Source organism: Sycon ciliatum, chromosome 2 (assembly GCF_964019385.1).
Source record: "Sycon ciliatum chromosome 2, ocSycCili1.1, whole genome shotgun sequence".
Lineage (NCBI taxonomy): Eukaryota > Metazoa > Porifera > Calcarea > Leucosolenida > Sycettidae > Sycon > Sycon ciliatum.
In genome coordinates this window covers 11,812,120-11,827,023 of record NC_088644.1, presented here as the reverse complement: position 1 = coordinate 11,827,023, position 14,904 = coordinate 11,812,120, and the positions used below count along the sequence as shown (strand labels likewise).

At 47.6% G+C, this 14,904-nt stretch overlaps 2 protein-coding genes across 2 annotated transcripts in view; one reads left to right on the top strand and one right to left on the bottom strand.

Moving 5' to 3' along the window:
• LOC135808716 (uncharacterized) overlaps positions 1–6,812 on the bottom strand; it is a 13,480-nt gene extending 6,668 nt beyond the window's left edge. Inside the window, exons 1-9 of the mRNA XM_065321941.1 lie at positions 6,370–6,812; positions 5,436–5,469; positions 4,838–4,912; positions 4,393–4,519; positions 3,815–3,878; positions 2,942–3,044; positions 2,378–2,434; positions 1,937–1,985; positions 978–1,054 (exon numbers count right to left, since the gene is read on the bottom strand). Coding sequence (XP_065178013.1) covers positions 978–1,054; positions 1,937–1,985; positions 2,378–2,434; positions 2,942–3,044; positions 3,815–3,878; positions 4,393–4,519; positions 4,838–4,912; positions 5,436–5,469; positions 6,370–6,524 — 741 coding nt within the window. The 5' untranslated portion in view covers positions 6,525–6,812. The remainder of the gene's footprint in view (positions 1–977; positions 1,055–1,936; positions 1,986–2,377; positions 2,435–2,941; positions 3,045–3,814; positions 3,879–4,392; positions 4,520–4,837; positions 4,913–5,435; positions 5,470–6,369) is intronic.
• Positions 6,813–7,036: 224 nt separating this feature from the next.
• On the top strand, positions 7,037–14,857 carry LOC135808714 (arylsulfatase B-like). Its single transcript, XM_065321939.1, has 4 exons — positions 7,037–8,312; positions 12,240–12,401; positions 13,210–13,343; positions 14,273–14,857. Exons 1-4 carry the CDS (start codon positions 7,256–7,258, stop codon positions 14,504–14,506), a joined length of 1,587 nt encoding a protein of 528 aa, XP_065178011.1. The 5' UTR covers positions 7,037–7,255; the 3' UTR covers positions 14,507–14,857.
• Positions 14,858–14,904: the final 47 nt, after the last annotated feature.

The following is a 14,904-nucleotide window of genomic DNA, read 5'->3' as shown; positions in this document are numbered from 1 at the left end:
GGTACGTTTGGCCCTCATTTTTTTGGGGTCTTGTTGCTAGGAGACAGCTAAAATGGCGCTCTACGCGTAGCTGAGGTCCAAGGCTTTCTGACGATGTGCAAAACAACCATGCTTACCATACAAATTGTTGCCGTATCGATCGACTGAAGTTTGTTGAAATTGGAAAAGACGACCATCCGCCATGCGCGCATTTCAAGAATGCGAGTGCATCTCTTGGGGCCGTGTTTGACAAGCGCTCTGAGATCAGTAACATCACCAGTCCAGGCTGGATGTCCCGGGAGGTTTTGCAGTGTAGTGTGTTGAGAAAAAGAGCTCCGTTGAGTCCTGCTAGTTCAAAAATATTTCGTCCACGAATGAAGAAACAAAATTCTCCAAACAGAGAGGAAGCCTTCTTGCTGCCGACACGGCGACAGCGACTGTCACAAGGACTCGTCAGGTGCGATCAGCTGATTCGCCTGGCCGTGAGAATCACGGCATGCGTAAGCTCGCGCCTGAGTACTCATCTGAGCGAGAGTGAATCTGACGCGAGCAGCGCTGAGATGAACAAACCGAAACTGCGATATCGTGCAATGGGAATTGCTGCTGCTGCCGTATCGCCGATGGCGAGGTGTTGGTGTTCAATGGCGGTATTGTAGAGAACCTACATTTCTTGTAAAGACGTAGCCCTTACCTGATTGTTTATCGTACGACTTCAGCTCCATCACAAACTTGGTATGCCCTTTGTGCTGTGATATTCGTGTATTTCATTCGCAATTGTATTTTCTCTCAACTTGAAGGGCTACCATGGGCCCTATCCTTGCCTGGACCTAGTCATATTTGAATTTTCTGGACGCGTTCAGGCACACAGATTTTGAAAATATATGGTTTACCCATACCTACATCACATGGTTCTTGAGTTATTGCTGGTTGTGTGTACATGTATTTGCGTGACCACCCCTCACATACATTGAGTTAGACCGGCAAAGGGTTAAACATACCGTTTTCGCTAGACGGCCCATGGCCAAGCGCAGGGTGATTGGTCGAAGGTTAGCCTGGGATAATGGTGCGTCCAAAACTGCATAGAAAGAAACACAAGTACAACTCAAGCCGGTGTAAGAACAGACATTGGCAAACACTACCACTACTACCCTGTACACTGAGTCTGTGCATGTAGTGTGGTAATGCCTTCCCAAATGACTGACTCGAAGTTAGCAGTCCTATCATCTTTTCCCAGCCATACGTTTATAACGAGTAGAAGACAATGCAGTGAAGAGTGTGTACAGTACTGATGGGCGCCAAAGAACGGAGCACCCAAGAGAGAACAGGCTAGCAAAGAACGGAGCACCCAAGAGAGAACAGGCTAGCAAAGAACGGAGCACCCAAGAGAGAACAGGCTAGCAAAGAACGGAGCACCCAAGAGAGAACAGGCTAGCAAAGAACGGAGCACCCAAGAGAGAACAGGCTAGCAAACAACGGAGCACCCAACAGAGAACAGGCTAGCATACCAATGTAAATGTGTTGACTCAACTGTGCATAGACTGTACTGCATGAATATAGAAACAGCCTACACTGCAGGCTACTGCACTGGTCCCCCATTCTCAGGCACCAGACAGTACTGCAGTGTCCCTCAACATGAACTCAACCCCAGGTCTAATGACCGCCTGCAGTAACATTCAGCAACGGAGAACATGGTGTCGGTGCTTCACGCTAGAAATGCTCCTGTCGACCAAATTCAGGACCTGAAGTTCGTATTCCGTGCTTTGACAATCAGGGAACATGTCACTACCACAGGCATGGAACTACACACTGCACTGTGTACTCATTAAGTTAAGCGGGGTTCGCACAGGCATGGAACTACACACTGCACTGTGTACTCATTAAGTTAAGCGGGGTTCGCAACCCCTGCTTGTTCCTGTACATGTACCACTTACAAGGTACCTGTGGAACAATTACCGACCTTTTTTCATCTCACTGAAACAGCCAAAGAGCTGGTGGCAGTGCTCCTCCTGTTGAGAAATACAGCAATAAAAGCATGCTCTTCATTTGGTGAATTACTCCCAAGGTTTCAAATTGCACACACAGGGGCACTGATAATTTCATCATAAACCCACTGCACATACTGCGGAGTATCCAGTCAGTTTATCCATGGCATATGATACAAAAGACATTGTTGGTGGTGCTATGAATAAGACATAATTTTGATCGTACTACATTATACATGTTAGGTATGTATGATGACGAGTGAAAAAATGGTCTAAAATCACATGTATATTAAACATGGTTGAACATGAAAAAAATGTGCCCGAAATGGGGGGGGGGCGGGGATGGGAGGGGGATCTACCTAACTTTGGCCGCTATCCTAATGTTTGCTTTTCGAAATTTATGGACGGCCCCTTACCTCAAAGTGTCCCAGGAGGTGACGACAAAGCAGTCTTCGGCACAGAGTAGTAATAATCTGCATAGGGCATCACCAATGCACAGAATCACTGTACATTGTCACTTTGAACTACACTCACAGTGCTGCAGACAGGTAAGTAAGTGTGTGAACCAATGAGGCCTTATCACTGCAACTATGAGCTAAACCAGAGTGCCAGCCATAGTGGCAAGAGTCATACACGCGGTTACTCCGTAAAGATGACCCAATGAGCAGGCACTGAGGGTGCTCAAACAAGAGAAAGTTAGCAACAAGCACAACATGTCAGTCAGCACAGTACACATTCTACGCATTGTGCTTTGCAAGATTGAAATGAAGGAGCAAACCGCACTCCTTGAAGTATATTTTCTCCGCGAGAATGATGATAGTCACTTCACTGTTGCCGGGGAACATTGCTGACATGCATGGCACAGTGAGTGGCACCCAGATATGGCAAGCCTCTTTTGCAATGCTTGGGGAAAGTGTTGCCCAGGAACTTTGCTGCAGTGCAGGGATGCACAATACACATGCATGGATAGCTTGACAGACCTTGGTTCGTAGTTTGACAGTGACCGGTGGTAGCTGCTCATTCCAGGCCAGAGGTGACAGGCTCAGGATCCAGATTGCACATGTCCTGACCAACTTGATTTCACTGCGGGCAGGGCACCAACGACAAGATGACAACCCACAGCTGTGTGCTTATCTGCTGGTATGTACAGTTGTGGCAAGTGAAATCCGACACTTGGCATAAGGGACTGCACCATGCAGTCTGCAGCCCCTGCAGCCCTGCATACGTATAGTACATGTGGTACATACAACTTTATCTGTCTGATGACAAAACTCGTACTCATCACAGTCAAGGTTCAAAAGGTGCTGGCAAAAATGAATGGGGACTGGATACCAATACTCCTTATGACTTCTTGTGTACCATATTTTGTGAACTGTGTGTATCTACGCTGTGACCTTTCGATCTGTTTGGGATGCATACGGCTCTATAGTACAAATTAGGTGCACTGCATTGTTGTCCATTTGTGGCGCTGTCCCCTATGGCAAGTGTCGGATTTCACTTGCCACAACTGTAGTTTACCCGGTACTGCACTGAGATGTACAATGGGGTTGTGGTTGCGCCACAGCTAAATCCAAATACTTGCAAGTACTACATCATACAGAGGTGACCAGGTGGTAAGAAGTTGTAAGTTGTATGATTTACAGGCTGATCCACAATTGCACAAAGCATGCCTGTACTACCCACCTTTGTGTACTTTTTTTTAAGTACTATAATAATATACTGCTGAAGTAAGAAGTCTGGATTCTGCCGCGACAACCATGCACGAAGAGAGGGTTTTACAGTTGAAACACTCTTGGGGCTATGTACTCTTGGCCGCACACTGGGAACTCAATCTGCCTGGCACACTGGCTTACTTGCCAAGATATCCCTTGTCCATGTCGGCATGTCGCATACAGGTCAAGAGAGTGCACAGGCATTCTGCAGTGTAGCCAGGGCAGAAGAGGCAAAGACTTGAATTGGAACTATACCGATGTGCCACAGAATAGACAGACACAATGGCATAAGTGCCGGGGGCGATTGGGGGAAGGGGGTATGAGGGGAAATTACAAAAGTTCACGTTAGAAAGGATATCGTGATTTGTGGACAGTCCCTGGCCACTCTGCTCACCTGGACAACTCACATTCTGCTTGCACATTATCACTACCATGACCACCTCCACCACCAATTTTTTTCATGCCTTTCTATTCACTTGATTGCACTGTATGCCCCTGCCATGAGTGAGTTCTTTGTCCTTTTCTCTCTTATACCTGTTGGCACTTTAAAATGTCAACGATCACGCTTATGACAACATGAACATGGAAGCGCACACGATAGCACAATATCTGAAGCTTGCTGACAGAGCAGAAACCATGGCAAAGAAGGACGTCCGTGAGGGGTAGGGAGAGGGATTTCAACTCCAAATTATCCTGAGTAGCATTGCATGTTAGTGTACCTTGTTCAATGGTCCGATTGAGTTTGGATAGCTCAATCAGATCTGGCCAATAACCAGACAGTCGGTCTAGTGTGCCTTCACGCTTCGCAGCCGGAATGTGCGGCCAATTGCACAGATTCATACAGCGCTACGGCGGACACATGCACATAAGCACACACACGCACGCACGCATGCATGCACACATACACACACAAGCACGCACGCATGCGTATACGCATATGCACACACACACACACACACACACACACACACACGAGTACCAGGTCAAAACTGTCCAGAAGCACATCATGTTCAGGGCTTTTGGAGAATGAGTAGTGCGGCGGCTAAGTAGGATGCATAGCTTTCTGCGCACCACTATTGTTTAAGGTCATGGGTATGGGTGCGATACTTACACAGCCTCAGTGAGTAAGCCATGTGCTACAACGTCTCACTCTGAGTAACTTACCTCTGCGTGGCGGAGATAGGCATCTAGCTTTTCATCAAGCACCGCTTTTCTGCAGGCATTCTTGCATGATCGATACTGCACAGACAGACACAGGACTCTCTTGTTTACTTCCCGAGCTGTGTCAAAGACACGCCACCCCACATACATGCAGTGACGTAGTATGTCTGGCAAAGCACAGGGCCCGTCACCCTTTAATTGCTGCAAGTGGGCGAAGTGGGCATAGCAATATGTTGCAGTGCATATGATTACATGGCCAAATGGTCAAGAGTGCTGAGCAGGGGACGACTACATATCGAGGAAGGCTCGCATGTACTCAGTGTGACTTTCACGACATGCACACAATGCATTGCCACCGGGTCTAGTTTGCACTTTGCAGGTGACGATGAGTATTACCAAGTGACGGAGTTGCCTAGAATCGGCAACGCACACATACCAAAGACGTTGATTTGTCGTGTACACGTGCTGTCTGGTATCCATCACTTGATACAGCGGGGGTCAGCCCTAAATAACACCCCACTGTATGTGCATGTACGGGTATACTATGTGATCCACTGAACAGCGATGCAAGGCAAACATTGCAGGTACCAACTCCTCTTACCTGATCTGTGAAATCGTCCGGTAAAGCACCTGGTCTGCAGGGGAAGAGTGAGAGAAATAGTAGCCACAAAGCGACGGCGTTCATAAGGGTGTTCTTGGATGCCCGAAATCACTAATAACCTTCAGGTGTGCATACCTGTATGGCAGCAAAATAAACATGTAGTTCTTCCGGTTGAGATCATCAACTACAATCCTGGGCATCATTGCAGCAGACAATTTAACTGAGTACCGTACTCGGTGACCTAGTGATACAGTGTCCGGGCTGTGAATAGACACTGCGGCTGCTGGTCTTCCGGTGTGTTGGACTTGCTGCAAACTTCTCAGAACATCAAGAACGCCAAGGTACAATGCCCAGGTCTGGCCACTGGGAGCTAGCCCTTGACGGATACAGTGCCGGCAGAAAAGTGAGCAGAATTTGGCACTTTTGCTAGTATGTGTCATGCATGTTTGATACGTGGTTAAAGAAATGGAGCAGAATTCAAGGAAGTGCCTGCCAGAAGCCTTTGTAGGGTGCTGCCAATTTCTCTGCTTTTCGAGCAGAATCGGCCAACTTTCCGTTCATTATCCACCAACGGCTACCGGCAGTACTGTTTTCACTAAGATAAGTAACCATGTTTACATGTCATCTTCCCCGGGTGCACACTGCTAGGTCCTTGGTGCGGAATGATGTGTGCGTGATGTGTTGGGCCGGGGAGCTGGGCTCTGACCAATTATTTCGTTAGAAATTTCCTGAACGCAAGTCGGGCCAGCCTGATAGCAAGCAAGTGCCCGCCTAGGAAAGACGCTGCAATGCGGAGTCACAATTATAGCAGTCTACTCCAGTTATGTGCATCCATCCCTCCGTGCAACAAAACTAGCACGTGCCACATTGCTATTCAAGACGAGAAGCAAGCAACATAACTATGATTGTGCTAAATGTGAAACGTTTGTCTTACAGCTCTGCGGCGGGTTTCCTTCTGAACTGCTCGGCGCTGCAGCGCGACTGGCTGGGTGACGGTATTTCCGTCTCATCGTACTCCTCATCAAGGCTCACTGCAACCAATGCAAGACCCAGGCCCTCTGCGCTCACCTTCTCCCTTTCGTACGGCATGATGGTGACCTGCTACTGAGTACCTGTGACGGTTTGCCTGGATGATAGGAGGCAAGTGCGATGCTACAAATCTAAGTGGTTGCACTGCCCGAAAAATGGTGTTGTCGAAGGGTATCAAGAAGGAGCAATTTACAGGGCAATGCCATCACGGCAGTCACCGCCACAGCAAGGCACGACACCTTTCAACTTTCTTTTCAAGTCCATTACATTGCCTGCATTATTTCTCCACTGAGAAAACTCCTGCACCATGACTGAGCCCGTGACATCCCTGGACCGAAAACAAACTCGAGTATATCTACCGAGAGTCTTTCACTCTTTGATCTTGTTCGCACTTCGCAGTCAAACTCCGCGTCCGTTGCTATGACAACTTGCTAACCTCGAAGAGCTCTCCGCACGGACTGTGCAGGACATGGTAATCATGGTATGCGGTAATGACAATGACTATGTTAGTATGTAGTCAATTAATTTTGTAGATTCTACCCGTGCCAGTAGCAGTGGATAATCATGATAATGGACTTGGCGGATAGGGCAGGCCGTGTATTGTAAACTCAGCCAAGGAGCAACTACCAGACTACAAATGTACAAACATGTCATGTTGCTTACTTGAATGAAAGAGAATCGCTTCGACCTCGGCCTCCCTGATAAGATCCAACTCCGAGGAATTGTCGGAAATCCTCGCTGGTTCTTCCTGCACTTGCACCTTGAACTGAAACGGACCTGCAGGTGTAAAAATGAAGGCGAATCGCCTATTGAGGGCATGTCTCATCTTGTATTTCTTTGTTGCCGCTGCTAGAAGCAGTGATACCTCACGACGCGTCGGTGCAGCGAAACGACCCCACGTAATATTGTTCGTCATTGATGATTTGGGCTGGAATGACGTTAGCTACCAGGGTGCAGAGTTCAAGACGCCGAACATCGACAAGCTGGCCAACTCTGGAGTCAAGCTGGACCAGTACTACGTGAATCGGATATGCTCGCCAACTCGCTCGTCCATCATGGCCGGTCGCTATGCGTACAACATGGGCCTGGATGGTCCGGTCATTGGAAACGGTCATGCGTATGGCTTACCATTGAACCACACGACGATCGGCGATGCGTTCAAAACAGGCGGCTATAGCACCCATGCCATTGGCAAATGGGACCTTGGTATGTACAACTGGGAGTCGACGCCGACCTACCGTGGATTCGATACGTTCCTGGGCTTCTACAACGCCGCAGAGGAGTACTTCACACACACCTGCTCCATTGCCTATCACTTTCCCGGCACAAACACAAGCCGCCTGCGTGCGCTGGACTTCCGACGGAACAAAGCACCGGAGTGGAGCTTGAACGGGACCTACAGCACCAATGCCTACAGCCAAGAAGCAGTGGATCTGATCAAGGCGCACGACAAGTCGGAGCCGTTCTTCATGTATCTGGCATACCAGGCTGTCCACGGCCCGCTGGAAGCACCGCAGCACTACATCGACATGTGCAGCGATATTGCAGAGCCACGACGTCAGGTCTACTGCGGTATGGCCAAGGCACTAGATGAGGGCATAGGTAACATCACGCAAGCACTGGTAGAGGCCGGCATGTGGGACGACACGCTAATAGCGTTCACCACCGACAATGGCGGACAAATAGCGTCCGGCGGTAACAACTGGCCGCTGCGAGGTAACAAGGCGACGGTGTGGGAGGGCGGTGTGCGCGGTGTTGCCTTTGTAACCGGAGCGGGTATTGAGCACCCATCGACTACATACAATGGTCTCATGCATGCCAGTGATTGGCTGCTTACTCTGGCCGAAGGTGAGTTGCTCAAGTTTGTTGTGAGTATTAGCAAGAGTACATAACCCCAAGAGTGTGCAACTGCCTGTACAACCTATATGCAGTGCTGCGACGGCAGAACTTCACATCATGTGACATGGTTCAAAAGGATACACTGGAAAACAATGTAAAGTGATCACAAGCAAGTTGCACCTAAAGCTGGGTTTCGTACAACCCTGTATCAATCATGCACAGAGTGCAACTAATGTGTACGGGTTCATCACGTGATGTGAAGTTCTGCCGTCGCAGACCCCATAGCTGGAGTTGCACACTCTTGGGGGCTATGTACTCTTGGTATTAGTGATTCTGAATCGGGCGGAGTAGAGCCCTCAAACCATCGTTTGGCATGTTGGTAACCCATATCCACGAACCCAACACACACACACACACTGTGACTGTGTGTATGTAACAGTGAGATGGGTACTTGCTGTACACCAGGGAGTCGTACTCAAACTAGGGAGGTGACACGGCACAGAAATCCGTGTCACAGGGGTTGACTCGCACCCGTGACCCCTCGTTGTTATTTTTGGAATAGTTCAGTCCAGTCCAGTCCGAAAGGTCATACTCGGATCGACCCGCCTTCTGTACTTCACCTCCAAGCGTGCCGCATGGGTGTCTAGTTTTTGAAATTATTGAGGCAGCACATTTCGTTTACAGCCCATCACTCGCCAGTATTCTTTGAAAGACTGCCAGCAATTTTTTTAGCTCCTGCCATGTCCGAACTACTTGATAGCAGTGATGGCAACAGCCGCAGTTATGAAACGGCGTGTAGTGTTGCGGTAACTGTTCAGAACTGTTCAGAGTCGCATCCTAGGTTAATCCGAATACTAAAAATTGACCCAAATTGCACATAACACAAAGCTGGTTTTTGAAAATTGTAAGTCGTGTATCTGCCCCATTTCTTCTTTATGACTTGCACAATACACCAGTCTTCCTAAACAACACATTTGTTAAGTACCATATAAGAGAAGTACAGCCAGTGATATTGTCATGTTGAAATACTACAATTTTGACACAAACTACACATAACACGAAGCCAGGTTTTGAAAATTGTAAGTCGTGTATCTGCCCCATTTCTTCTTTATGACTTGCACAATGGTCCAGTCTGCCTAAATAACACATTTATAGCAGGGGTTATGTACCATATTAGAGAAGTACAGCCAATGATATTGTCATGTCTAAATACTACAATTTTGACACAAATTACACATAACACGAAGCTGGTTTTTGAAAATTGTAAGTCATGTATCTGCCCCATTTCTTCTTTATGACTTGCACAATACACCAGTCTTCCTAAACAACACATTTATAGCAGGGGTTAAGTACCATGCAAGAGAGCTACATTGTACATCTAGTCATACTGTCATAAACAGCCAGCATTTTTCCTGCAGCAGTCACACCACCATCATCATTATTTCCAGGGAAATCCTCTTACATTGTCAGCTCGTACGTCGTTAGATACAATGTAGGGGGCTGTAGGACCGGCTCGTCAAAAATAGAGAACCTGAACAAGCGTGCTCGGGACGTCTCAGCAATCGCAGTATGCCTGAGCACTCCAATAAAAACTTGATCAATGGCAAAATCGTTCGCCACAGAAAAATCATACTTTGCGGGTCTTGCGTTGCACGCTTGGAGGTGAAGTACAGAAGGCGAGTCGATCCGAGTATGACCTTTCGGACTGGACTGGACTGAACTATTCCAAAAATAACAACGAGGGGTCACGGGTGCGAGTCAACCCCTGTGACACGGATTTCTGTGCCGTGTCACCTCCCTAGTTTGAGTACGACTCCCTGCTGTACACATACTGATTTTTGGTGCTCCTTGGTTTCTTTGTTCACTGGTTGCTAGTAGGGAGGTTTAGTTCCCACGTAACGGAAACGCGTACGTGGGTGATCCACGTAAAGTGGATGAAGGGCATCCACGTTGCAATGTTGTGTTTAGTCACACGGAACAAACAAAAGCATAAAGCGAAAGGCCAAACCTGGTCAAGGACGAAGCTACCCGGGCCTAAGAAGCTCATCGAATATTTTGATTTCGTGCTTCGGAAATTTCTTCAGCTGAGCACCCTCACAGCTCACAAAATGCGCTCCATTCTGATTTTCACCCACGTTCTGGCGGAACGTGGGTGAGCCTCCATACACGGTATGTCGTGAATCAGCAAACGTCTGTACGTGGGTCACTGAGTATCACGTGGTACACACATGTAAAGTACCCACGGATTACGTGGGACTAAACCTCCCTATTACTGGTGGTGCCTACCTGCTGGTGAGGAAAGGGTGGCAAGGAATACACTGAGCTTATGCAACTGTTATCTACCTCAATGTTCCATGTACCAACATGGACATGCCGGGAAAACCTGACCATGTCCACAAATCCATGGGTATACCCTTAGGCTTCCACCTTCGTGTGGAATTAGGTGAAAGTAGTATGCCTGGTGGAATCCAGTTTGGGATCTGGATGGTAGAGTTTTGCACCCAAAGCACAAAAAAATTGAAACCCAATAATCATCGCGGTGTGATTACGTTGTGATGTGATCAAGGCTTGTTTCTTGGGAGCACAGAATGCGAAAGACCACGGAAAATATCCTTGAATTCCTCAGATCTGATCAAGAAAATAGAAGAATTATGCCTACACGAAGTGCACCTAAAGCCTCCAGTGACGGCATGACTGACGCAGCTGGATCGGGTGACAGCAATAAAAATCTTAAATCTTGCCATATCTTATCATTCCTTACCGTTTTTAACCCTTTATGGGTCTCACATAAGCGAAAGGGTCGTATGTGACCCTTACAGTAAAATCGCATTTTCTGTGAGTTTTGTTGCTAGGAGACAACTAAAATGGTGCTCCACGCATAGCTGAGGTCCAAGGCTTTCCAACGGTGTAAAAAACAACCATACTTACCATACAATATTTTGCAGTATCGATCGACTGAAGTCTGGTGAAATTGGAAAAGACGACCATCCGCCATGCGCGCATTTCGCGAATGGGAGTGCATCTCTTGAGGCTGTGTCAGAAAAGCTTTCTGAGGACACTGACGGCACCAGTCTAGGCTGGGTGTCCCTGGAGGATTTCCAGTGTAATGTCGTGAGAAAGAGAGCTCCGTTGAGTCCTCCTAGCTCAAATAAATCGTCCCGAATGAAGAAATCAAATTTACCAACCAGCGAGGAAGCACAGCAACAGCAACTCTTACAAGGACTTGTCAGGTGCGATCAGCTGATCCGCCTGGCCGTGAGAATCACGGCATGCGTGACATCGCGCCTGAGTACTCATTTGAGCGAGACTGAATCTGACGCGAGCGGCGCTGAGGTGAACGAACCAAAATTGTGATAATTATTGTGGAACTGTTGCTGCTGGTGCATCGCCGATGGCGAGGTATTGGAGTTCAAGGACGGAATTAGGAGCATATATTCTTCACCAAGACGTAGCGCTTACCTGATTGTTTATCATAGGACTTCAGCTCCATCACGAACTTGGTATGCACTTCGCGCTGTGATTTTAGTTTTTTGTTCGCAATTGTATTTTCTCTCAACTTGAAGGGCTACCACGGGTCATACCCTTGCCTGGACATAGTCATATTTGTGTTTTCTGGACTCGTCCAGGCATACAGATTTTGAAAATATATAGTTTACCCATACCTACAACTCACAGAACTTGAGTTATGGCTGGTTGTTTGTACGCGTGTTTGCTTGACCACCCCTCACATACATTGAGTAAGACCCACAAAGGGTTAAATACACCCGATGGCGGTAAACTACAGCTGCCCACACAGCACACAGCACAGCACATTTCTCCAGGTGTGTTTTAGCTACTTCGAAGTACCATTTCAGTGCTATATCTATTATAATGAAGCTGCATTGCAGTCTTCGCATCATTGTTTACATCATATGCTGGGTATTCCTTTGGCTGCAGGTGTTGCTGGTCTGAATGTCACCGTCAAACAGCAGCTAGACGGCATGAACATATGGCCAGCTATTCTTTCCAACACAACATCACCGCGCCACGAGATCTTGCTGAGCCTCATGCCAGCACGGTATCCGACACCAGATAAGCCGCATGCTCGGATCTTTCCTGGTAAGCTTAGCAAGACCAGGCTGCAATGCCTTTCATCACCCTCCGCGAACTTGTAATTGATGCCTAACCTGATATGGCTCAGTTGAGACAGGATGCTCATGAATTTGTGGTGCTGTTCTGAAACACATTGTGTACTAAATATTGCAAGCCCTCCTTCCCAATACAGGTTGATCAGCCCTGGAAACGTGGCAATTAAATTCATCTCCCTCGTTCCCACCGTTGAAGGGCTTCAAGTTGTGGATGGGTACATGTACTGCATAGATGAACGGACTCATGGCAGAGAGGCCGCAGTGCATGTAACAATGTCACTGTGAAGTTTCCCGGCAGGTGAAAATTAAACGAGATCTAATAGCCACCAGCTGATATGAGTTTGCTATCCCAGCACAATTCAGCGTCTCGAATTCTTGGACTACTGTATGGTTCTAGGTTAGACTTACAGCTGGCTGTGTACCATTGCCTAGCTCCCTTGCTGCATTCTCAGTTATCAATGTCTAGTCGTAGGCTATGCTTCCGAGACCTCTGGTCGGATGAGCCTCGCCAACCACATCCGCACATCGCCCCTGCTCCCCTTTGTCTGGGTGTCTGGTGTCACCTTTCTTTCCCTGTTAATAGGGCTGTATTTGCCAGTAAATTAGAAGCAACGTCAAAATCAAGCTAGCACAGACTCAGTTGTAAACGAACTTTCCTCTCTCCCCTTTGCATGTATGCATTGTCATTGTAGGTAATTTGCAAGTCTCAACCAAGTACACTGATTTGTGCCATGGATTGCTGTTGATTGTGTGATGTGACTTTTACTCTTCGGCTTCAGGAACAGCTGCTATCAGAGTGGACCAGTGGAAGTTGATCATTGGTATGCCAAATTGCTCACTGACGCCACATCCGAGTACCAATATGTCAGATGACATGTGCCCATCTGGGTGGGTGCATCCGAGCGCGATTGAGGTCAGTACTTACTCAGCGTACTTCGAAGTACTAGTGAGTTACTACACGTAGGGGTGTTCAGAAATTTGTAAAACGAGTGCCTGATGAGTGCCTGGCAAGTGTGTAACGAGTGTGACTTGGGGTGGGTGTGCCATGCACATCCGGATCCAAAGTCATTTGGGCCTGATCGACTCAGGATGCGAAGCCGAGTCAGCAACTCGTTCTCTGTTTGTTTTACGACTGCCTAATGCCCTCTATTATCGTACACCGGTGTATCATGAACTAGTGAATGGCGCAAAGCGGTAGTGATCCTGGGCTAGTTGCCATGCAGAAGAGTAATACAACTGGAACTTGCCGAGCTGTGTGGTTATAGTGGATGAAGAAGTACATGTGTATGTGTGTAGGTTTGGAGCAGATGCGATTCTCAACCAGCACCATTACCGTACAGATGCTAATTGTTTCCCAGGCAATGGGACTGTTTCTGTAGTGTAAATTAGAAGGTCCATTGCAATGACCATAATGCAGGCGGAAGAGAGAGAGAGAGAGAGAGAGAGAGGGGGGGGGGGGGGGGAGGAGGAGGGGGGGGGGGGTTATGTCTTATGTGCACCTTGAAGTTTGCACCAAGTAGCTGTGTCTGACATAAGAGTGCAAGAGCCCAAGCAAGGACAAGGCCCTAAACCAGTGTCTTGCATACACCCAGCCTGTGAACATGTCCAGTTACTCAGTGGTTTTCCTAACAATCTCACCGTGATGATGGGCCCGAGCCGAAACATTTGGTGAAATGTAAAGTAAATCGCAGTGAAGAGCCTGTTTCAAGAGCTGGAGAAGTGAAGACTGAAGAGTTACACTAAATTTCTGGAAAGAGAACATAACAGTATCCGTTTTTTTCTCCAAGTTCCCTTGATGGCATAATTATGCTGACGGTTTGCCTGTTCCCCCATGTGTTGTAGATCCCACCACCAGCCAACCCCTCGCTGGTGTGGTTATTCGACATGGATGACGATCCACTGGAGAAGAATGATGTTCACGAGCAGCACCCAGATATTGTCGAGAAGCTGAGGCAGCGCATAGAGGCATTTAATGCAACGCACATCAATCAAATGCCACCGCCGGTCGACCCTGCGTCAAACCCAAACAATTTCGGCGGGGTGTGGACACCGTGGATAACCAACGGTGAAAGATGACACACTGAGTCATATTAGCTGTGTGGACTAAACAAGTGTAACACTATGGCTGCACAACACAACCTGTCATAAATTTTGTAATGGTGGCAACGGCCATGCATATACTGGGTCACATGATTCACATCCCAAATACATAATTCTCCATAATTTGAGAGGATGGATTACTTGAGCAGAATACAGGAACAAGAAATTAGAAAACCAATTTGGACTTCATAACACTTTGATTTCTTCAACAGCATAGACGCGTTACCTCTCTTTACATACCTTATCCAATAAATTCAGTATTATTTTCCGATAATACGCACCATGGCATGTGTCCCCGTTACAACTGCCTGGAACCAATGAACAATACTACGGTGGCTATCGTTGTTGTGGAGTCACACTGGAACAACACAGTG

Bases quoted from the DNA above. Each gene is read 5' to 3' on its own strand.
- LOC135808714 (XM_065321939.1), top strand. From the start codon at position 7,256: ATGAAGGCGAATCGCCTATTGAGGGCATGTCTCATCTTGTATTTCTTT. The intron at 8,313-12,239 runs GTGAGTTGCTCA...CTTTGGCTGCAG, and splicing joins GCTGCTTACTCTGGCCGAAG to GTGTTGCTGGTCTGAATGTC. The intron at 12,402-13,209 runs GTAAGCTTAGCA...CTTCGGCTTCAG, and splicing joins GCATGCTCGGATCTTTCCTG to GAACAGCTGCTATCAGAGTG.